Raw genomic sequence first — 24,436 nt, forward strand, 5'->3', positions numbered from 1 at the left:
GTGGGGGAGTTACAAAGACTTATTCTGAAAATTAAGGATTCTGGTTCCTGACCATTCTTGGGTCATCTTTCTGCTGGACAGCCTGGTGGTTCCAACCCTCTGGATGACAGCCTAGCCCAAAGCGGGCCAACTAGGGAGTTCAAACTAAATTCTGGTTTAGCCACCAGCATTTTCTTGTTGGCCTGACATGGCCCTAGATCAGAGGTTGGCAAACTACGGCCTGTTATCTCTGGCCCTTGAGCTAGGACTGATTTTTTTTTTAACCTTTTTAAAAGTTATAAAAAAAAAAACAAATAACAAAGAATATACAATAGAGGCCATATGTCCTGCAAAGCCAAAAATATTTATTATCTGGTCCTTTATAGGAAAGGTTTGCTGACTCCCGTCTGAGCTGCAGCTACTTGCTGATGCCACGCATGTGGCTTAACTTAGCCAATGTATGGTCATCCAAATCCAGGTTAAAACAACCCCCCTCACCCCTGCTGCAAGACCTCTTCCACCACAGCCGTTGCAAAGGGGCCAGAGGCTCCCACTCCACTTTCACCAAGATCGCCAACCGCCGTCCCTCCCCGCCCCCCCCATGCCCGGCACACAGGTCACCTCAAATGTCCTCGTTTTCGCCTCCATGCTTGTGGAAGCACCCACCTCAGACTGGGGAATGTAGGTCAAGAAGTGGTTAACCTGGTATGGAAATGAAAAAGAAAAGGTTCCCAGACTAGAAACCCGAGGACCTCAATTCTATTTGCACCTGAGTCACTGACTGGTTACTTGATCTCAGAGCAGCTGTTTCTCTTCTCTGAGCCTCCTGCAGTATCCACTCCCTGGAAGGAGGGGTGCGTGAAGGAGCCCAGCAAAGGGCCCGTCTGTTGCCTTGTCTAAGTGCTAACAGAGGCCTGGGGGCTTCTGAGGTCCCAGAGGACCTGGGACCGCGTCCTCCATGCCGGGACTTCTCACCCCACAACCTCGCACAAAAAAACACCTTCTTGCTAGAGCCCTACATGGGTTAAGATGCATCATCTACACTGGCTTTTATCTTACCCCGCCGGACTCTTGGCATACCTGGCCTGGGGTGGCCGGCCCTGGCTCGGAGAGGGGAAGAGACTCGGAGAGGGTGAGAGAGGGTACGGGGACCAGGCCCTCTCCACCCAGCTCGTTTCCTGAGCCATGTCATCCCAGACCCAGGGTCCCTAGAGAGCAAGGGAGGAGGCAGGAAGGCCGGAGGGGTGAGTCTTAGACACAAGGAAGGGCCTGTGAGCTTCTGCCTCTGCCTTTTCCGGGGCTCTTCAAATCAGGTTGTAGAAGCCATTTACACTGGAGATGCAGGAGGAAAAATTTAGGTTTTTTTCAACCAAAATAAGGAAGACAAAGCTTTGCCAATATTAAGTATGCAGAATGACAGCAGGTCACAAGTAGATTTCTTACATATGTTGGGAATATTTTCTCAAAAGGTTGTCATGGATAGGGGAGTGTGATAAAGAATGTTTAGAGGCCTCTGAGGTAAATAGAAGGTATGAATGGGCAGGCAGGCACTTGGGAGGTGATTGGGAACCAGAGAGGGTGGTGATGGGACCTTGATGCCCAAGGTCATGACCTCTGGGGATGGGGAGTTACCCAGGAAGTCCCTAAGAGGTGTGGCTTCTAGAAGGTGCCTCCCCCCACCGCCCAGGTGCCTTCGCTCCATCTGATATTCAAAGAGGTAGGGTGGTGCCACTTATCCCCGCAGACAAACCTAGCAAGCTCCAAGTTCTTTCTCTAAGACTCCTGGGTCCTGAGCCCACAGAATCCAGGTGACCTCCCTGCCAGCACCCAAGTGGGTGACCGACCACCCCACGTGAGAACAAAGCATGATAGCTAGAGAGCACCTACCTGCCAGGTGCTGTCCTAGGCATGCTACCCTCTTGGTAGATGATAATTATAAGACATTTAGTATGGTCACCCAACTACCAAGTTAGGTTTAAGGGTTAACACACTTTCTAGATTGAGTGATACTGATCGCTGCAAAGTTCCCCAATGGTTTGGCTCAACTCCAGAACAAGGAGGAGTCTAGAAACTCAGTATCTGTGTCCCAAAGGGAGTGGGAGATTGGGAGATTGGAATCACCAGATTGGACACTCGGTTCACCAGAGGTTGGAGATCTGGACGATATGTGTGTAGAAGGAGGCTGATGGAAAGAACACTGTGCCCACAGCCTGTGCGCGGGGTCTCAGTGGATCAATTTATTGACTCAGCTTTGTTATCCCAGCCCCGTTCTGAGAGAGCAGCCCTGGAGGCGTTAGCTACCCCAGTGTTCCAGGTTGGTGGTGGAGTTTGGGGTTTGGAGAGAACACTGTCTGTCTCCATGATAACTGGGAAGGCTGGATCCCGGAAAGTGCCTCGAGGCCCATCTCCATCATGCCAACATGATGCTCCCTCCTCACAGGGAGAAAGGAGGCCCTAGGTGCAGCCCTGTGAATGGCTGAGTTGATTTCTTCTGAATTCTCCAACCCCAGATCAGAGTGTTCCACTTAGCAGAATCGGTATTATTCCAGGAGAGGAAGGCGCTCCTGAGTTGTCCGTTTCCTCCCAAGGCCAACTGAGTGATGTCAGTGGTTGCTAGGCAAAATTTCCATGTGTCCCTTTCCCTACTTCCCGACAGGGGAAGTATTATTTCTGTAGCAAGATGGACGCTAATGCCAGATTTGGAAAAATGGGTGGTGTCACCAGTTATTGAACAGAGTCCTAATTTTCTTCCTGGGTCTCCCTGCTCTTGTCACTGTTGTCTATGGTTACTGAGGCCGGGCTCACCTGCCTTGAAACGGGAGTGCCAGCATTCCTCATGGACAGCGCAGATGTCAGGGATGAAATGACAGGCAGGCTGAACCAGGAAGAGCTCTGGTTGTACTCACTCAAGGGCAGGCTGAACCTCCATAAGGAGCTCAGGTTCAGCCTCCTAATCAAGGGTGGGTTGACTTTTCTAGATGAGCATTCAGTGTCTGTCTTCTGGGACGTCACCAATTGGTGTTTGGGGTACTGTAACGACTTGGGGGGCACCAAGGGCATCTTTTTGGACTGTAGCTTTTCAAAGGGATCAAAAGCAATGTGGTCCTCGAGGTGCCACCAGTGGTGGAGTGGCTGCACTGGGATTGGCAGAAAGGTGAGGATGCTGAGGAAGGTGACCCAGCTCAGGGTGCTCTGCAGGTAGGGCTGTTTTACTTCCTGGCTCTGGAGGCCGAAAGAAGGGAGCAGGGTGGGAGGAAGTGGGGGGGGGGGTTCAATCCCTGCGATGCTGGGGATTCCACTCCCCAGGGACTGGGAAGCTGGCTAAAGGTTCCCTGGGGATGGAAGGAGCCCAGACCTCGGGTCTCCGTGGAGTGGGAGATGAGATGAACGGGGCCCGGAGTGGTGGTGAGAGGCCAGGGTAGGGGGACCTCACCATACTGCTGTTCCAGGCGATGTAGTAGGACGGTACCCTCCGGTGGAGCTGTGTGAGGCAGATGGTGAAGAGGGTCAGCAGCCCAGGCAGGGTCACGTAGCGCCACAGGAAAGTGAAGAAGGACCACAGCAGGCGGCCCAGTTTACTGAACATTTCTTCCCTGAACCTGGGGAGGGAACAACAGGCGTAGATGTCTGGGTAGGAGCCCTCCTCTGGCAGCCGGGACCCGAGCGCTTGGGAGCGGTTCTCTCACTGGCTGCCAAGTCCTGCTGGGCCCTCGCTGAGGACGGGAACCTGCATGCGTGTAGTGCTCCAGCCCTCTGCCTTCAGACTGTCCCCTATAGTCCCTGGTTCCTGACTGCTCCTTGTGCCTGTACCCCGCCAGCTGCTGGCTGGGCCCCCCTGCTGTGGGATGGACAAAGGGAGCAGAGACCTGCGGTGGGTCCCTGGCTGGATGGGCCCCCGGGGCTTGGACGTCACCTCCTGGCTCCATAGATCCAGGCCAGGGCCACATTCTGGAAGGCCACAATGACGATGAGGGTGAGCGGGACCAGGCAGTCATCAAACAAGGACATTATGTAGCTGCCAGCATGACTGGTGAAGACGAGGCTGCCCAGAAAACCTCCCAAGCAGATGAGCACTGTGACAAAGGCAGGTTTGGCCACACTGAGGTCTATGCGCAGGGCTGGGCTAGGGGTCAAAGTGAGCTCTAGAGATTGGGGTGGCCTGGGGAGAGGGGGCAGCAGGGCAGGGTCTTTGCTAGGCCGAGAACCCACAGTACCTGAGAGCAGCTTGGGATACCTCCTGAAGAGGGAGAAGGAGGTCTGGAGGGGACAGACAATGCCTTCCAAGATGCTCATCAAGGTGCTCAGCCCCATGATGACCAGGGCCAAGAAGAAGAGGATGGCCCAGAGAGAGGCGCCAGGGAACAGCGAGATGGCTTGGGAGAAAGCTGCGAATGCCAGGCCAGGGCCCTCCATGAACTGTGGAGGAGAAGGGCTCTCAGGCAGTGGTGGGTCTGGATTGGGGGGGGGGGGGGGGGGAAATGGTGCAGTGATCGATTAGCAATGTCTGTCTCGGACAGAGGAAAGAGGCAGAGAGTGGTGGGCAGCCGGCAGAAGGCTGAGTGTTTGCCCTGCTTGCTTTCCTGAGCTGTGTGAGCTTCACCTCTTGAGGCCGCAGTTTCCTCCTCTAACAAACTGGGCTCCTAGGGTTGATGTGAGGATTAAAGTCAAGTGACCACTTAGTGAAGACCCTAGTGCACAGGTAACAGTGGTGGAAACTTGATTATAACTGCCACCTTCCTCTGAAGATGCGTGGGTGGCCCATGAGGCTCCTGGGAAATGCATTTCCCAGTGTCCTGTGGGGCCTCTGGGAAGCACCCTCCCACCCCCACAAACACACCTTATCCTTCTGGGTCATGATGCTGCAGGATGGGGAGAAGCGGATGATCGGGTACTGGAGGTGTTGAGGGAGATTGCTGATCCAGTCTAGGTAGTCCAGGGCGGGCAGGAGGAGGATGTCTTCCGGGGGCTTGGCATCCTGAGGCAGCACCCCCTTTTTTATCAGGCTTATCAATTTTGAGACACTCCTGAACGGGAAAAGCAAAGGAAATGTGGTGAGCAGTCTGGCCCGTCTGCTGCCTGAGAGGAAAGTGAGTTGTGCAAGAGGAGTTCAGCCGAGTCACAAGGGCAAATAGACAGGGGCTGGAAGTGAATCAGGTGGACTTGGCAGGGGAGTTGCGCTGGGGAGTCCCCGAAGGGGCAGAAGACTCTAGATTTGTTGTAGCTAGGACTCCTCAGTGTTATGGGTTGAAGTGTGCCCCCACTAAATTCATATGTTCAAGTCCTAAGGCCCACTACCTCAGAATGTGACCTTGTTTGGAAAGAGGGTTGTTACAGAAGTAATTGAAGATGAGGTCATACTGGCCCCTAATCCAGTAGGACTGGTGTCCTAATAAAAAGGGGGATATTTGGGGGCACCTGGGTGGTTCAGTCGGTTAAGCATTGGACTTTGGCTCAGGTCATGATCTTGTGGTTCATGAGTTCAAGCCCCACATGACATTCTGTGCTGACAGCTCAGAGCCTGCAGCCTGCTTCAGATTCTGTGTCTCCCTCTGTCTCTGCCCCTCTCCTGCTCATGCTCTCTCTCTCTCTCTCTCTCAAAAATAAACATTAAAAAATATTAATAGGGGCGCCTGGGTGGCTCAGTTGGTTGGGCGTCGACTTCGGCTCAGATCGTGATCTCGCGGTTCATGGGTTTGGGCCCCATGTCGGGCTCTGTGCTGACAGCTCAGAGCCTGGAGCCTGTTTCAGGTTCTGTGTCTCCCTCTTTCTCTGCCCCTCCCCCACTCATGCTCTGTCTCCGTCTCAAAAATAAACATTAAAAAATATACATTAATAAACCCAGTTCATTCATTTTAATTGGCAGATAGTATTCCATTCATTGAATGACTATACTAAGATTTGTTATCTACTCACCTCCTAGCAGACATTTGGATTGTTTGCAGTTTCAGCCATTATACCTCTCCTCCCACAACTCCAAATAAACATAGATTAATCTTGGGGTGCCTGGGTGGCTCGGTTGGTTAAGTGTCCAACTGGATTTTGGCTCAGGTCATCTCATGGTTCATGAGATTGAGCCCTTCATCGGGCTCTGCACTGACAGCACGGAGCCTGCTTGGAATTCTGTCTCTCTCTCTTTCTGCCCCTCCCCCGCTTGCTCTCTCTTTCAGAACAAATAAAAAATAAACTAACCCTCCCCCCCACATATATTAGTCCTATAGGTCACTGAAGGTCTTCTTCAGTTTTTTCGTTCTTTTTTTTCCTCTTTGTGTTTCACTTTGTAGAACTTCTATTTACCTGTCCTCAAATTAACTGATCCTTTATTCTGCTGGATGGATACTAAATACATCCAGTGAAACTTTGTTTTCATTGACTTTTTGAGTTCTGTAATTTCCATGTGGTCCTTTGTTAGATTTTCCATATCTTTCCTAAAATACCTCCATTGCTTCCATTTTATTCATCTTTTCTATGCAATCCCTTAACATATTTATAATCGGTGTTTTAAAGGTCTTGTCTGCTGATTCTAATGTCTTGATGATCTTTGGGTCTTCTTTTTTTTTTCTCTTGGCTATGGATTCTATTTTCCTGGGTTTCGGAATGTCTTGAGAGTGTTCAATTCCACGTGGGGCGTTGTAGATAGAACAACAAAGGAGGAAGGTCTGTGATCTGTTTTATTTTGCGAAATCTCGATAAATTTAAGACTTTTATTCCAACAGGCAGCTAAGAGTTAGGGCTATTTAGTTAGTTTTCTAAGCGTTGAGGCGAGCTGGGGTGGGTGACAGTTTTCATTAGTTTTTTCTCTGCCTTCAAATGGGATTAAGGAGGGCTCACGTTGCCCTCGGGCCATGCCCCCAACTTCCTGCACGCTGCCCTTCCCCCCCACCATGAGGACTAATATCTTTGATGTTGTCATTATTTGGGTTGAAATGGGCTGGATAGTAGCTGTAGATGTTTTGGGTTTGTCTTCGCACACAGCTCCAGTGGGGCCACAGGTCCTGAAACCACAAGACTAGGCGGAGCTCCTCTGCTTGCTCCCTTGTCTCCCTTGCACTTCTGCCTCTTCTCCAAAAACCTTTCCTGGGAATAGAGAGGCAAACCGTTCGGTCCAGTGGTGTATTTCCTCCTTGGGGGCTCGTTGCGATTCCAACACCTGCTGGCAGCCCATACTGTTATTAAATGCTTGCACGGTTTCTCCTTGTCAGTGCAAAGTCTCTCCATCCGTGACAGGCCTGTGCCTCCAGCCACATGCACCCGAGGAGCCACTTACCCCCAGATATGAAGGCATTCGTGGCTCTTTGCTCATGTACGATGAACTCATTACTCTCCAGGCTTTATTTAGTTCATGAGGGCTCCTTTGTGTCTACTGCTCTTCAGTAACATTATAGGAAAGTATTATTTTTATTTTATCCATTTTTAAAATTGCTGGTACCAAGGAAGCATGGACTTTTGCATCCTTCAACATCCTAACTGGAAGAAAAATCCCACCTTGGAGATTTTTTTTTTTTTTACATTTATTTATTTTTGAGAAACAGAGTGAGACAAAGTGTGAGTGGGGAGAGGCAGAGAGAGAGGAGACACAGAATCTGAAGCAGGCTCCAGGCTCTAAGCAAGCAGTCAGCACAGAGCCTGATGCGGGGCTCGAACCCATAAACTGTGAGATCATGACCTGATCCGAAGTCGGACGCTCAACCGACTGAGCCATCCAGGTGCCCCGGAGATTTTTTTTTTTTTTTTATAAAATTTTTTTAATGTTTGTTTATTTTTGAGAGAGAGAGGGAGAGAGAGAGAGGGAGAGAGAGAGCAGGGGAGGGGCAGAGACACAGAATCCAAGACAGGCTCCAGGCTCTGAGCTACCAGCACAGAGCCCAATGTGGGGCTCGAACTCATGAACCGTGAGATCATGCCTTGAGCTGAAGTCAGATGCTTAACCTATGAGCCACCCGGGCATCCCCCACCTTGGACATTAAAAAAAAAAAAAAAAATCCCAATGCCTGAAGGCATCCCAGACCAAGTAAATCAGAATCGCTGGAAGTGAGACTCAGGTGTAAGTGTTTTCTAAGGTTCCCCAAATGATTCCAATATGTAGCCTAGGCCAGTAACCTTTGATTGTGGCCCAGGATGCTGTACAACCTCTGCAAGTTAAAGAATTGATTTTGAAGTCTTCTTTACACCAACTACAATTTATGGAAACCTTTGGACAGTCCTGTCTCTGGGCCTATTTTCTTATCTATAAAGTGGTGGATATTAGAACAGTATCATTTGGGGGCACCCGGGTGGTTCAGTTGGTGGAGCGTCCGATGCTTGGTTTCAGCTTCGGTCATGATCTCACAGTTTGTGGGACTGAGTCCCACTTCAGGCTCAGTGCTAACAGCACAGACCCTGCTTGGGATTCTCCTTCCCTCTCTCTCTGTCCCTTCCCCCCACCCCCACCCCCACCCCCAAATAAATAAACATTAAAAAAAGTTTTTAGAATATTATCATTTGGCCGCTTTTTCTGAGAATGTGATATTATGATGACTATGATAACTGTTGCTGTTATTGTTATTATTATTGGAGAGGCCAGAGCGTGAAGGCCCATGAGGCTGGGGGATTGCCAAAGTGGAGGGAGGGACCTCCTGTTGGACCTGCAAGGCTGTAATTACTGACTTCTCAACACAGGTGTGGCCGCTGGTGGTGGCCCAGAACTCCAGCACTATAAAGACGATGGATGTGAGCAGCAATGAGGTCACCAGGTTGACCAGGGCCACCAAGGAGGCCACCTGGATGTAGCTGTTGCCGCCAGCCTTGGAGGAGAAGTTGATGGTGATGCCCAGGCCCAGGCCTAAGGAATAAACCACATGGCCTCCTGCCTGACGCCAGAGGTCCAGTGAGGCCCAGGATGAGAGCTGTGGATGGGGTTGGGAGAGAGAGACGTTTGGGGGTGAGCCTGAGGGTAGACCCGCCGGTGAGCTGGAAGAAGGGCAAGCTGGGCTGGGGAGCAGAGGGATGAGGGGCAGGCTGGGGGCCTTAGGAAAGGTGTCTGAGAAGAAGAGTCAGAGAAGGCCTGGGGAGCTGTGGGAGGGAGGAGGTGTGGAGTCCCCAGCCTCACCTCTGTGGTCACCATACGTCTGAGGCTGGCAACTGCACCTTCCAAGAAGAGACTTCGGATGAGGAAGCAGAGGAGGAGGATGTAGAGGAGGAATACCGAAAAAATCAGGATCTGGCCAGGTGGGTCAAGACAGAAACCAGAAGTCAGGAGAAGGGGGGAGGAGGGGCAGGCGGAGGCAAGCATTACAGGGAGCACAGGTCGGCAGGCCTAGAGAGAGGGAGATAAGCTGGGCTGAGCCGGGTGAAGGTGGCCTGGCTGTGACATGAGGGAGCTGTCGGAGGATTATCCTTAGGAGACGGTGATGTTGTTTTGGGGGATGAATCTACCAATAAGCTGCTCAGAGGTGAGGGGTGAGACACCAAGTAGAGATGGCTTTTATGTGGTAGGGCAGCTGGACATAATCATCTGCCTGGGTTTTATGGTCTTGGGGTGAGTTAACCGCATGGGACAATGTCACCGGTGAAGACAGAGGAAAAGCAACCGAGGAGAGACTTTGGGAGAGAGTAACACGGTCAGTGGGAATTTTGAAGTATTTCTGGTTCTTTCCGCTCTGGGAGAGGAAGGCAGGCCCCCTCCCTCCATGTGCCCCTACTGAGCCTTTAGTAAAATCTGCTTTATCTCGAAGGCTGTGGAGAGATGGCTCCAGGGACACATGGGGTGGAAACCGACTGCGTGAACTGTTTTGGGGGCCAGAAGCTGCGGGTAAGGTTAACTGAAGTGACCTAATAAACACACCAGGATAAATTTTCCACGTAAGGAGAAGATGATCCAGGTGGCAGGGGCGTGGATTGGAAGCATGGGTTGGAATAAAATAAAATGGAAGACTCTGGAAAGGAACTGGTAGCCAACTGGCTCCTCCAGGGATTAACAGGCCCTGTCAATGTGCGGGCAGGCACAGGGTGCAAGGTTCAAGGGGCGAGGCTGTGGTCTGGTCTAGAAGGTCTCCACTGCTGTGACCTGGGGGTGAGGCATGGGGAAGAGTGGGTACCAGGCGCTCCTTCCTGCAGTGGGTGGGACAGGGGCAGTTCTTTGTGACAGGAGGGGTGGACGCTGCTGCCTTGGGGAGCCCTGGATGGCAGAGCCTGTCCTCTGGGAGTGGGGGAGGGTCTTGGGGATTAGAGAAGAGAGGTCAGCAGGAAGGAGTGGGATGGTGTCCGGCCGGATTGTGGCGGGGTCGGTGGGGGGGTAGGGGTGGTGGCTTACCTGCATTGAAATCTTCAGCCCTGTGATCATGGTTAAGAAGAGGAGGAACCAGGCTGCGAAGATGCCCAGTGTGAGGTGCAGGACGAGGGCGTCGACCCCTTCCTCAATGTGGCCTGAGGCGCTCAGGGTGGTGTGGTACCAGAAGTACTGGTGGGACACAGTCCGAAGGCAAGAGAGGTCTGGGGGGGGGGGGGGGACCCAGGTGCTTAGGCACCACCTCACTAGGTGCCGGTCCCCGGCTCTTCACTTCCTCCCCCGTGGCTCTCACTGCCTCTCTCCTGCTCCTTGGTGCCCTTGCCTCCCTTGGCCCTGCCGGCCTCCCTTCTCCCTGTCCTCACCAGTGACATTGGTGGTCTTCACCAGTGGGCACTGGTTCCAGGGCAGGGAGTTATCAAAGGAGTTGGCCAGGTAGGAGAGGCTCCAGGTGATGATGACGCTATTATACAAGCTCATCAAGATGCACACCTAGGGGTGGACACAGTGGGCCTGAGGGACAGGATGGACAGAGACGGGGGCCTGGAGACCACAGGGGGTGACTTGGGGATGCCTCTTGCCCGGGCCCCTCATTCACCAATATGCTAGCGTATCCTATGCCGCCCAGCCAGGGGACGAGCTGCTTCCAGACCCGGATGTTGTCCACACGCAGCCAATGCCCCATGATCATCTCCATGTACAGGAGGGGAATCCCAAACGAGAGGAGCATGAAGAAGTACATCAGGATAAAGCTGCCTGGAGAAGGGAGCCAGGCGCTGTGCTCAGGCAGCCAGGAGTCCCGGCCCCCCTCCGCTTTATCCCCTAGAAGTCTGGGTGAACCTCCAGGTGTCTCCTCCCCCAGGACCCGGGAGTCTGGGCTTCAAGCCTTAAAACTCCTTCCCCAAACTCAAGACCCAGGTCCTTGGCCTTACCTCCTCCGTTCCGCTGACACAGGTAGGGGAAACGCCATATGCTACCCAGCCCAATGGAGAAAGCGACCTGCATTAAGATATCCTCGGTTCTTTTAGTCTCAGCAAAGTAGTTTTGGGTCTTGGTGGCCAGAATCTCCTTGGCTGTGAGCTTCCCGGACAGGAAGGAGGAAGTTCTGGGTCCTTTGGGAGCCTCTTCCTCTGATATTTCTTCAAGGGACTCCATGACTTTCTTCTTTCAGGCCAGCTAACTCCTGACGGAATCTTGGGGTCATCAAAAATAGCAGACTTTACGGGCTATGTCTCAGACACTGAAACTTCATGCCGGCAGGGTTTCAGGGCAACAAAGGGCCACAATTTACCTCTTGGCCCTTCTCACTAGTGGACTTTGGGCAAATAATTTCATCGCCTTGAGACTCGGTTGTTGTTGTTTTTTTCTCTCTCATCTTACAAGCTAGATGAATTTCAAAATATTTAGTAATGTTATGGTGTGAGCACCAATCAGAATGAACCAGCCATAGCCCGTGGAATGTCAGCTGAACATTAGCCCCATCTGGGGGCACCTGGGTGGCTCAGTCGCTTAAAAGCGTCTGACTCTTCATTTTGGTTCAGGTCATGATCTCACAGTTTGTGAGTTCAAGCCCCACGTGGCTCCACGCTGACAATGTGGAGCCTGCTTGGAATTGTCTCTCTCCCCCCTCTCTACCCCTTCCCTGCTCAAGCTCATGCTCTGTCTCTCAAAATAAATAAATAAAGTTTAAAAAACTTAGTTAAAAAAAAATCAGCCCCATCTGAAAGGATTAAAAATTACATAGTGGATATTGAGTGCCAAGGACACAGTAAAGACTCAAGAAACTCAGGTTTCTTTCCTTTCTCCTTCTAGTCTACTTGGCCCAGCTAATGCATGCGGGCTTCTAGGCCAGCGGTTCTCAAACCTGTGTATCCCAACCATTTGAGGAGCTCTCAAAAACCTCCAGACTCCTGCCTTTCATTCTCCAAGCCTCACTCTTCCAGATTCTGATTCAAGAGATCTAAGGTGGGGTATAGAGATTGGAGATTGGGGTATAGAGATCAAGAGATCTAAGGTGGGTATAGAGATTGGGTAAAGAGCTTCCTTGGGGTTCTATTTCTGGAAAGGCAGCAAGATGGCGGGGGGGGGGGGGGAGAGCAGTGAGTTTCTGTGGACCCATCCCCTAGTGAAACAAACACAGCCTGTGAACATTACCAAGAAAGAAAACATTCAAGGACTCTGGAAAATGTCTTCAGGGCACACAGCAAACATTTAGTCAGGAAAATCTACTAAAACTCACCATAAACAGGGAGAGTGACCCACAGCCTGCTCCCTCCCTCCTCACTCCCGGCCCAGTGCTGTGGAAACTGCACATGGTTCCCTCTCTCCCCAGTTCCCACTCAGAGGCTACAGGCATCTTCCCAGGAGGGGCAGATCACCAGCATTTGTCATTCCTTTTTGGCGACATGTGGCAGAGACGAAATTCCATGAAAGTGTGTGGTATAAAGGTCCGGAGCCTCTTTCTTCCACTCTGCCCTCATTTGTGACCCGACAAGTGGAGAATACTGGGGGCCCTGGTCACCCCCTTGCCCCAGCTCATTGGTGAGGTGGAGGTTATATGTCAGGAGGGGCAACTCAATAAGACCAGAGGTTAATGCTCCACGTGGTACCCTGCTCCAAAAGCACTCAGAGAGAAGCAGGCCTCTGTTCCCATCCAGCTCTGAAGATCTCGTCCTGGGAGAGATACAGGCCTTCAGAACAAATGGGCCCAGAAGCTCTTCCCAAAGGAACTGACTTTATTTGAAACAGGGTGTGAAGAAGTTTAAGCCTGAGGGCACACTCAAAATCAGTAAATTTAGGCCAGGAATACACTAGAGAGAACGGGGGAAAGAGACAGCTAAGAAGATCCCTCCTGGCGTCAGAACAAACGTCAAACACTGAGTTCAAAAACTTACTGCCGTAAAAAAGCCTGAATTTAACTGGATTAGATTGTGGAACAATTTATGCATCAGCCACTGTCAAAAGCAATACAGCAACCAGCTGGGAATTAGTGGATCCCCGAATTATTTCAAGAATGAAGATGGAATAAAGACAAAACTTCAGAGAGTGCTCTCACCAGAAGCCCTCAACTCCAGGAAATAAGACGGAGGGTTCTTCCATAAGAGGGAAAGTTATCTTTTTAAAAAAATGTTTATTTCTGAGAGCGGGGGAGGGGCAGAGAGCGAGGGGGACAGAGAATCCAAAGTGGGCTCTGGGCTGTGAGCACAGAGCCCGATGCAGGGTTCAAACCCACAAACTGTGAGCCAAAGAGGGACACTCAACCGATTGAGCCACCCAGGCGCCCCAAGAGAGGAAATTATCCTCGATGGAAGGTCAGACACGCAGAAAGGAATCAGGAGTAATGGAAATGCAAATATGGGGATGGAACTGAGACTGCACAAAAAGTAATGGTAACATCTTGTTTGGTTTTAATTAAGCAAAGAGTAAGAATTGCACCACAGTGAAGATAAGGAGGGTGGTTAGTGGAATTTAATTGTTGTAAGTACTTTTTATTGTCTGGGAAGAGGATAAAAGTCCTGAGACCAGTGATGCAGCACCCCCCCCCCCCCCAATTTAGACATGGGGCTCTCAGCTGCTTCTGACCAGAGTCACGTAGCCCTTAGCTACTGTTAAAGAAACTGCCTCAGGAAATGAGTTGCCTCCTGAAAAGTCTGTGGGATGCTGTTCTGCCGGAGGTAACAAGTCTAAGGTGCCGCATTTGCAAGAAAACATAATAATTTGCGGCTTAGTAGTCACAGGATGTGGAACTTCTGCCTCTGTACTCTAGAGATGACATCACTAATGCAGTCTGCTCAGAATGGTTTATCGGTTCAGGCCCCTAAAGCAGAGCGATGGCCCCGCTCCAGTCATACCCAAACCAGTCAGGAACTTGCCAGAAGGTCAAGATGGTCAAGAAAGGAAATATAGTTGAGCGAATCCTTAATCAACATGATCTGGGGCGCCTGGGTGGCTCAGTCAGTTAAGCCTCCAACTGTGGCTCAGGTCGTGATCTCACAGTTTGTGAGTTCAAGCCCTGTATCGGGCTGTGTGCTGACAGCTCAGAGCCTGGAGCTGCTTCGGATTCTGTGTCTCCCTCTCTCTCTCTGCCCCTCCCCTGCTTGTGCGCGATCTCTCTCTCTCAAAAATAAACAAACAAAAAATCAGAGTGATCCAAGACCCTGAGACCCTCACCCTGAATTTTCACCCTTTAAACTACCCTCCAACTCCACCCCCCCACCCCCACTTGGAAGTCATGAGGGAGTTTGGGACTTTTCAGCATTAGCTCCTGGTTCCCCTGGGTGGTGGCCACCCAGTAAATCTTTCTTCACTGCAAAAGCTTGGTGCCGGTTTTTATTTGCTTGCTTAGCATCAGGTGGACGAACTCTCGTTTGGTTCGCTTAGGGTACCGATAAATATTATTTGATAAAATGCATGCATATTTAATATCCAGGTGAACCATTAAAAGAACAGCAAAGAAATGGAACTTCTAAGCTATAAGAGGGAAAAAATAGACTAATAAAAACAAACCATGCACAAAGAATGCAAGAAGAAGAGAAAAAGTAATCTAGAGTAGATAGGGCAGGTACAAAACACCTAATTAAATGGGAGATTTAAAGTTAAACATTTCAGTATTTGTATTAAATGTAAATGGACTGAATGCTCCACTTACAGATGAAGTTTTCAGACTTAATAAAAACCTGAAATCAGACTAAATGCTGTTAACAAGAGACACCTAAAATGTAAGAATTTGGAATAATTAAAAGTAAAAGGCATGGAAAATAATATTTCATGAAAACTCTACCCAAAAGAAAGCTTGTATAGCTTTACTAATATATTAATATATAATTTTTACACATTATAGTATTAATGTTTATATGTACTTAATATTTATATATTAAGATGTATTTACTTTATTAAAAAAATTTTTTTTAATGTTTATTTATTTTTGAGACAGAGAGAGACAGAGCATGAACGGGGGAGGGTCAGAGAGACAGGGAGACACAGAATCCGAAACAGGCTCCAGGTTCGAGCTGTCAGCACAGAGCCCGACACGGGGCTCGAACCCACAGACCATGAGATCATGACCTGAGCCGAAGTCGGACGCCTAACCGACTGAGCCACCCAGGCTCCCCTATTAAGATGTATTTAATATTTAAAGTAAAGCCTCCAGAGATAAAGAGGGAAATTAAAAATTTTTTTAATGTTTATTTATTTTTGAGAGAGAGATTGAGTGTGAATGGGGGAGGGGCAGAGAGAGAGGGAGACAGAAGCAAGCTCCAGGCTCTGAGCTGTCAGCACAGAGTCCGACTTGAGGCTCAAACTCACAAACCAGGAGATCATGGCCTGAGCTGAAGTCAGACACCCAAAGGACTGAGCCACCCAGGCACCCCAAGAGGGAAATTTAATAATGATAAAAAGTTCCCTTTCACTGGGAAGACATATGAATCCTAAAATGTTATGCATTTTTTTTTTTTTTTTTGAGAGAGAAAGAGAGATTGTGAGTAGGGGTAGGGGCAGAGAGAGAGGGAGAGAGAGAATCCAAAGCAGGCTCTGTGCTGTCAGGGATGTGGGGCTCAATCCCACGAACCATGAAACCATGACCTGAGCTGAAATCAAGAATTGGACATTCAACTGACTGAGCCACTCCAGTGCCTCTAAAATGTTATACATTCCTTAATGTGGCCTCAAAATGTAGGAAATTGATAGAATCTACTTATCTTAGGCATAAAAGATAAAGAGCAAAAATTCATTAAGGATATAGAAGACCTGAACAACTTAATTAGCACATTTGACCTAATGAATATATATTTATATGTACACACACACACACACACACACATTATATTCAACACCTGCAGATTACATACTTTTAAAGAACATGATAAACAATTACACAAAAAAATCAACCATATTTTCTGTAAAACAAATCTCAACAAATTCCAAAGGATCACAGTCACACAGAGTACACTTCTGACCACACGCAATTAAGCTAGAAATTAACAAAAATTAGTTTAAAGATCCCTATGTTTGGATATTAAGAACTACATTTAAAAATAACCAGTGGTTAAAGAATTGATTATAATGGACATCAGAAAATATTTTGAACAGAATGATAATGAAAATACTACATATCAGGGCACCTGGGTGGCTCAGTCGGTTGAGCATCTGACTTCCACTTAGATCATGATCTCATGGTATGTGAATTCTAACCCACACTGGGCTCTCTGCTGACAGTGTGGAGCCTGCTTGGGATTCTTTCTCTCTCTCTCTGCCGCTACCCAACTCGTGCTCTGTCTCAAAATAAATAAACTAAAACACACACACACACACACACACACACACACACACACACACACAATATAACTTCACAACTGTATTGAGTTTATTCCAGTAATACAGGGAAGTTTAGAAGTAAGATGTCAGAGACCCCTGGGTGGTGAGATTGAGCCCTGCACTAGGCTCTGTGCTGACAGTGTGGAGCCTGCTTGGGATTCTCTCTCTCTGCCCCTCCCCTGCTCGCATGCTCACTCTCTCTCTCCCTCAAAAATAAATAAACATTTAAAAAAAGAAGTAAAAAATCAATGATAACATAAAAAGGATAAAAATGATACAATCATTTCACTATTTGTGTAAATATTCTACAAAACCCAACAACCATTCCTTTAAAAAAAAACAAACAAACTGGGGCGCCTGGGTGGTTCAGTTGGTTAAGCGTCAGACTCTGGCTCAGGTCATGATCTCATGGTTTGTAGGTTCGAACCCCACATCAGGCTCTGTGCTGACAGCTCAGAGCCTGGAGCCTGCTTCGGATTCTGTGTCTCCCTCTCTCTCTGCCCCTCCCCTGCTCATGCTCTGTCTCTCTCTTATCTCTCAAAAATGAATAAACATTAAAAAAAAACAACTTTAGGAAACTAGAAGTAGAAAGGAACATCTATAATTTCATAGAGGTTATTTACAAAAAAAAGCTACAGCAAATACTGTACTTAATGATAAAAATGTTGAAAGCTTTCCCTTGGAGTTCGGGAATAAGACAAAGATGCCCACCACAGTCCCTTCTAGTCAAACTGGATTTAAAGTCTGGGCTGATAGGGGCGCCTGGGTGGCGCAGTTGGTTAAGCGTCCGACTTCAGCCAGGTCACAATCTCGTGGTCCGTGAGTTCGAGCCCCACGTCAGGCTCTGGGCTGATGGCTCAGAGCCTGGAGCCTGTTTCCGATTCTGTGTCTCCCGCTCTCTCTGCCCCTCCCCGTTCATGCTCTGTCTCTCTCTGTCCCAAAAATAAACAAACATTGAAAAAAAAGATTTTAAAGTCTGGGCTGATTGACAGCATTCATGGTTCTAAGTCTTCAGTTTGTCCTATATCCACTCCCTTTGCAATGTGATTCTGCAGTTCCTCTCACTAACGAGGCCATAATCTACTTTCCTACCCCTTGCATTGGGGCTGGTGTGCCCATTCAGAGCCTTGCTGAAAAAGGCCTTCCTTGTTGCTTCTTGTTCTCTTCATTTTTTTAAAATTTTTATTTATTTTTGAGGGGGGGGGGCAGAGAGAGAGGGAGAGAAAGAGAGAATCCCAAGCAGGCTCCATACTGCCAGGATGGAGCCCTATGTGGGGCTTGAACTCAGAACCGGGAGATCACGACCTGAGCTGAAACCAGTCAGACGCTTAACCGACGGAGCCACCCAGGTGCCCCACTTCTTGCTCTCTTACACTCTTGTCATCACCCTGAGGCCATATCTAGGCTAATCTGCTGGAAGACAAGACATGTAAATCTGAGCTGAGCTGAATCACTCCAGTGGTCCCAGCTCAAGCTAGTGTCGAACAGTCAATGGCCAGTCAACTAACGCCCTTACATATTAGTTGAGCCCACCCTCAAGGCTTATGAGGTATAATAATAAATTCTTGTTGTTTTAACTCACTGAATTTTGAAGTCATTTGTTCTGCAGCATTTGGGTGGCAATCGATAATTGGTACAAGGTGCCAGCAAACGCAACAAGATTTTTTAAAGTGTAAAGTTGGGATGAGAAGTAAAAAATGTCATTATTTACAGATACGATTATGTATGTAAAACATAAAACAGAATCTATAAACACATTATTAGGACCAGCAAGTGAGTCTAGCAAGGTGGCTGGATACAGGGTTAACGGAATACAATAAATAGCATTTCTAGATACCAGCAAGAAATAAATAGGTAATGAAAAAAATTAAAGATGGCATTAATAATAACATTAAGATATTTCAAGTGCTTAGGAATAAATCTAACAAAAGAAAGATGAGACTTCTATACCAAAACCTAAAACAGATTATTAAGAGAAGTAAAAATTTTAAATAAATGGAAAGAGATTTCATGTCAACCCAGAGTATAATGGAAATGACAGTATTAAATAATTAGGATGAGAAAATGTATATTCATATGGAAACAATGAAATTTGACTATGAGATTAAAAAATGAAAGGCAAATTCATAAAGCTTCTAAAGAAGTTAATAAGAGGGAGTATCTTCATGATCTGTAGGTTGAGAAAGATTTCAGAAACAGGACTTGGAAAGCACTAACCATAATGGAAACAATAAGTAACTTTGAGTTCATTAGAATTCAGAACATCTATTCGTCAAGAGGCAGCATTAAAAATGTTAAAAGCCACAGAGAAAAAATCTGCCACACGTGTAGCTGAGGGAGGTTTTTTAAAAAAGTCCAGAATCTATAAAAAGCTCCTACAAATTAATAAGAAAAATATAAATAACCCAATAGAAAAATGTTCCAGGAAATGTGGAGACCTTTCACCAAAGTCATCCTCCAAATAAATGGGCAGTGAACAATATATCAGTGGGTTCAAACTATTTAAACAGAAGGGAAATGGTGATTAAAACCACACCGAGGGAGGGGTGCCTAGGTGACAGTCAGTTAAGCATCCGACTTCAGGTCAGGGCCCTCGTCAGGCTCTGGTGCTGACAGCTCAGAGCCTGGAGCCTGCTTCGGATTCTGTGTCTCCCTTTCTCTCTGTGTCCCTCCCTGCTCGTGCTTTGTCTCTCAAAAATAAGTAAACACTCAAAAAAAATTTTTTTTGATTAAAAAACACATTGAGGGGCCACTTCACACCAGTCAGACTGGTAGAATGGAAAGGCTAAGAACACCAAATATTGATGGATGAGGAGCCATGGGGAATATTATACACTGCTGGGGGGGAGGGGAATGGAAACTTACAAAATTAGTTTTAGAGATGGGTGGGCCAATACCTATTAAGATTGAAGGTATACAGGGGCGCCTGGGTGGTTCAATCAGTTAAACATCCGACTCTTGATTTAGGCTCAGGTCACGATCCTCACGGTTTGTGAGATCGAGCCCCGAGCGGGACTCTGTGCTGAACGTGGAGCCTGCTTCGGATTCTCTCTTTCCCTCTCTCTCTGCCCCTTTCCAGCTCACACTCCCTCTCCTCTCGCTCTCAAAATAAGCAAATAAACATTAAAAAAAAAAAAGGAAGATATATATATCCCACGAACAGCAATTTCACTGTGTGCAACAGAGCACACATACAGGAATTTCCTTAACAGCACTGTTTGCAACAACCCCAACAGGAAACAATCAGGAAGTTCAACACAGTAGCGTGGATATATATATATATAGTGATATCGCCAGTACAAAAGAACACTACACAACAAAGAAAATGAACTACAGCCACACTTAACAATATGGATAAATCCCCAAAACTTCATATTCGGTGAAAGAAGCTACATCCTAAAGAATACATATCATATGACTCTGTTTATATCAAAGTCCAAAAACTAAAGTGTTTAGGCATGCACACTGAGGTGGTAAAACCATAAGTGAAAGAAAAGTAGTAATGGTCCTAAGGGTCAGAATGGTGAGTCCCACTGAGGGGCAGAAGGAGTTGGGGTTTGGGAGAGGCTCAAGGGAATATTCGGAGGATATAGGCAATGTTCTTTTTCTGACCAGGATGGTTGGGGTATTTGCTTGAGAATAGATCGTTGAGCTGAACATTTCAGTTTTGTGGACTTCCGTGAATATGTATAATATTTTATAATAAAAAACAGGTATATGGTATGTAAGAACATAACAGAGTCTCCAAAACACACTTCTGGGTGAAAAGTCACAGAATATCAAATGTTTGATACCATTTATGTAAAAAGAGAATCCATATAAAGAAGACGTAACGTTTCTAAGTGTTCATACACACGCCTGTAAATGCACAGAGGACTCTTTCTCACATAACACCCTCCCTTCTGCCCCTTCCCATCCTCCCTCATCCAGATAACTTCAACTCATCACTGATGTCTCCTCAGATCTAACTTCCTCCAGGAAGCCAGCCTTGATCACCTTTGCCAGAGGTCTCTTGAGATTTTAATACACTTTACACCTAAACACCCTTTCTCGTGCCTAGTGCAATGCCCCCAGTAGCCGCTCTTGGGGATGTCCTGATTAAAATGCTTCCAACAGGGCTGGGTGGCTCAGTCGGTTAAGTGTCTGATTCTTGATATTGGCTCAGATCACGATCTCACGGTCGTAAGATGGAGCCCGCCATCGGGATCTGCGCTAACAGCTCGGAGCCTGCTTGGGATTCTCTCTTTTTCCCTCTCTCTCTGCCCCTCCCTCACTCATGCTGTCTCTGTCTCTCTCAAAATAAATAAATAAACTTAAAAAAAATAACACAATTCTTCCACAAACTGTTGAAATCTGGAAATGTTGCTATTTTGGTAGTCGGATCGCATCTCCCAGGCTTTTCCTCTTATTAGAACAGCCCTTTGTCAGGTAACCAGTTTCCAGTTAGAGGTTGGAAAGTGTGTGGCCCCTCTCCCACCCCACCCATTCAAGAGCCCACTGCAAGACTCCAGCCTGAGGGGCAGCCAGTCACCCTGCCCTGCAAATGCCTCTCAGCTCCTCTGTGGGCAGTACTGGCACCAGCATTCGCTTCCAGTGCAGCACACAGTCTGGCTCAGTTCAACCTGGTGACTTTAGAAGATGGCTTAGGGTTGTTGCTATTTGTAAGGCAGGCCATCTGCCTCTTCTTGCTTAAGTTTGAGGTTTTAGTTTAACTAGGTGCAACGTCTATACAGTCTTAAAAAATACCATGATTTAAAATGTTTGATGGGGCGCCTGGGTGGTGCAGTCGGTTGAGCGTCCGACTTCAGCCAGGTCACGATCTCGCGGTCCGTGAGTTCGAGCCCCGCGTCAGGCTCTGGGCTGATGGCTCAGAGCCTGGAGCCTGTTTCCGATTCTGTGTCTCCCTCTCTCTCTGCCCCTCCCCCGTTCATGCTCTGTCTCTCTCTGTCCCAAAAAAACAAAAAAAACAAAACAAAACAAAAAACACACCAAAAAAAACGTTGAAAAAATAAATAAATAAATAAAATGTTTGCTCCCGGGGCACCTGGGTGGCTCAGGCAGTTAAAGCATCTGACTTCGGCTCAGGTCATGATCTCACCGTTTGTTAAGTTCGAGCCGTATGTTGGGCTCTGTGCCGACAGCTCAGAGCCTGGAGCCTGCTTCAGATTCTGTGCCTCCCTCTCTCTCTACCCCTCCCCCCTTGTACTCTGTCTCCCTCTCTCTTTCAAAAATAAACAAACATTTAGAAATAAAATAAAATGTTTGCTCCCTTTAGTTCTTTCTTTCTTTCTTTCTTTTTCTTTTGGAGGCACTGCTGGGATTCCCTTTAGGTTTTAGAAGGAGGCACAGCCAATTTTATAAGTTGGGTGTTATTATAGTATATGTATATATGAATAGGTTATGCATGTGTATGTCTTACAAACTGGATATTACTATATATTATGTATTGGATAATGTTAAATGCAGCATATAGCACATAAATATATATTAATATATACTCTATGAATATGTGTATTACTTGCAAATTGGACATAATATTGGAGATTATATATATATATCCACTTTATCAGGAGTGTTTTCCTGTGTGATATTCTTTACGAATATGATTTTTAATGGATACTTATTCCAGCATCATTATATAAACCTGACCAAATCTATCATTTGCTTAAATCTTCCTGAGGGGACTCAGTCCTGTTTAGGTCAGCACCCAGGGACCCTCCTGAATGGGCCGGTGCTTCCAGCTCCTCCCAGCCCCCACCCACAGCTGCAGCCACCACTGTCACCCCATCAAGGCTACCTGCAATTCACTCTGCTGCCAATGCTTCTTCTGCCTTCACACCCCCTCCCCCGCCAGAGGGGTCAGCCCAGGTAGCACTTGCCTGGGATAGTTGTCTTTGTCACCAGTCCAGCCCCTCCTGGATATGGGAACTCCGTCTTTCTGGGCTTCCCCCTGCTCTGTCTACTCTCCGCCAGGCTCTCAGAGAATCAAAGGAGCGACAAGCAGTTTGAAGACCAGACAGGAAACTCTTCGATCCAGATGGGAGGGTCCCAGGAGTCCACCTCGGAGCCGGTCAGTGAAGGATGTGCCTACAGCATCCCAACCCCACAGACTCAGCCCAGGTGACCTGCTGGGGAAAGTTGGTGTCCCCCATCGGTGACCTGAGGAGGGAGAGAGAGAAAGGGGGAGGGGAGGAGAGGTGGGATGGGGAGGGAGGAAGGGGCAAGACGTGCCACCAGACTTCCGCTCTACCTGCTGGCCTTTACTACTCTGCCTCTCGGTGTCTGGTGTCCAACCCTCCCCTCCCAGACTCAGGGCATCCTGGATCCCTAAATTCCTGGAGAGAAAGGGAGATTAGGAGGGGAGGCTGGGTGGTCTACATCCAGAGGCGGTGGGGGGTGGTGGCCGGGGAAACAAGATGGCTGGCGCCCCGAGAGGTTAGGAGCTGGGGGCTAGGGCCACTGCACCCCCCTTTACCCGCCACTGACGCACGAGTCTGGAGAAGACCGGTCGCTTCTGTGGGCGTGGCGAGGCAGGGGGGCTGCCTGCGCGCGCGACAAAGGTCGGAGTTTCTGCGGGGAACCACCGCTATTGGGGCCAGCGGTGATTTTAATATTTCGCTGCAGCCATAAGGCGATTTAGGCAATTCACCCTGGAGATGCTCACAACTGAGCCCAGCCCCTAGGCGTGCCTGCCCCTGTTGATTCATTCTTCTGGGCTTCGGGTCCATAGCCCACATCCCATTGCCTGCGTCTGGGCCCCATCACTCTGCAGAGTGACGCCTGCCCCGCGGTTTCGCGGGCAGAAACCCGACGATCTGAGTCCTTAGTGTGAAGCGAGAACCAGCGGTTCTCCCCACCCCACCTCCATCCCTTACTCCTTGGAGCATCATCTCTCCAAGCTTATTCTTCGGGTTAGAGCCCAGGGGTCACCAGCTACCTGCCAGATTCGGCCTTGCAGTGGGCGGAGTGATGTCACCGGTTGCCAGGCAGATTTCGTCTGGCTGGTAGACTTCATGGTTAACACATTTTGCGGACGGAGGTAAGGGGAGAGCCAAGATAGGAACCGAGGGGGGCCTGTTTTAGAGTTCACGTTCTTAGCCACTGTGCCATAAAGATTCAACATTATGTAAAGCTTCAATATCTAAAAGAGGGGGGAGCAGGTTCGCAGTAACCTGATGGCGTAGACTACAAAGTGTAGATGAGGACCTGGGTACTGATGGAAATTAGGATGTGATAAAGTGGAATTTCAAATGGGTGGACAAAACATGAATTATTCAGTGATTGGGTTGAAACAATTGGCACCTGGGAAAGATTATGCTCCTTACATCACAATACATTTCAGATGGGTCAAGGATCACACTATAAAAGATGAAAACATAATTCACTAGGAAGAAACATGGGCAGACATTTCTATAATCTTGGCACGGGGAAGGGCTTTCTAAGGATAACATAAAAACAAGAATCCATAAAGGAGAAATTTGGTAAGTTTGACCATATAAAAACGAAATCTCTGTAGGGAAAATAATAAGAAAAGGGATGGGCTAAATGTGTAAGGGGCATTAAGGAATCAACTCCTGAAATCATTGTTGCACCATATGCTAACTAACTTGGATGTAAACTAAAAAATAAATAATTAATTAAAAAAATAAGAAAATAAAACAAATTAAAAGGCATCAAACTCATAAAATTTCATTTATAACAAAAAGCTTAATTTCCCTAATATACCAAGAATTTTTAATTTTTAAAAATATTTATTGATTTTTGAGACAGAAAGAGAGAGAGAGAGAGAGCGAGCAGGCTGGGGAGAGGCAGAGAGAGAGGGAGACACAGAATCTGAAGCAGGCTCCAGGCACTGAGCTGTCAGCACAGAGCCTGACTCGGGGC

General features: G+C 47.9%; 1 protein-coding gene across 9 annotated transcripts; it reads right to left on the minus strand.

The window, feature by feature from the left end:
- Positions 1-322: 322 nt before the first annotated feature.
- LOC147573740 (orphan sodium- and chloride-dependent neurotransmitter transporter NTT5-like) lies at positions 323-23,052 on the minus strand. Of its 9 annotated transcripts, none has more exons than XM_086690374.1 (13): positions 22,803-23,052; positions 22,432-22,711; positions 11,173-11,433; positions 10,839-10,996; positions 10,606-10,732; positions 10,268-10,446; positions 9,065-9,271; positions 8,623-8,861; positions 4,817-5,003; positions 4,194-4,395; positions 3,893-4,052; positions 3,413-3,578; positions 323-1,311 (listed from the first exon to the last, which is right to left on the minus strand). In XM_086690374.1, the coding sequence occupies exons 3-13, from the start codon at positions 11,393-11,395 to the stop codon at positions 1,231-1,233; spliced, it is 1,929 nt and encodes a 642-aa protein (XP_086546500.1). In that variant the 5' UTR covers positions 11,396-11,433; positions 22,432-22,711; positions 22,803-23,052; the 3' UTR covers positions 323-1,230. The 9 variants fall into 9 exon arrangements, with proteins under 9 accessions (XP_086546500.1, XP_086546498.1, XP_086546497.1 ...); XM_086690372.1 differs by lacking the exon at positions 323-1,311 and adding an exon at positions 2,195-2,854 and having other exon boundaries at positions 22,803-23,051; XM_086690371.1 differs by lacking the exon at positions 323-1,311 and adding an exon at positions 2,195-3,201 and having other exon boundaries at positions 9,065-9,175; positions 22,803-23,048.
- Between the last annotated feature and the right edge of the window lie 1,384 nt (positions 23,053-24,436).

This window comes from Puma concolor, chromosome E2 (assembly GCF_028749965.1).
Source record: "Puma concolor isolate L17-30 chromosome E2, mPumCon1.1.hap2, whole genome shotgun sequence".
NCBI classification, from domain to species: Eukaryota; Metazoa; Chordata; class Mammalia; order Carnivora; family Felidae; genus Puma; species Puma concolor.

Excerpts from the sequence above, each read along its gene's own strand:
- LOC147573740 (XM_086690369.1), bottom strand. The coding sequence starts at position 11,395 with ATGGAGTCCCTTGAAGAAATATCAGAGGAAGAGGCTCCCAAAGGACCC. Across the intron at positions 10,997-11,172 it reads GTGTCAGCGGAACGGAGGAG|GCAGCTTTATCCTGATGTAC; the intron begins GTAAGGCCAAGG and ends TCCCTTCTCCAG. Across the intron at positions 8,862-9,064 it reads GACGTATGGTGACCACAGAG|CTCTCATCCTGGGCCTCACT; the intron begins GTGAGGCTGGGG and ends CCCCATCCACAG.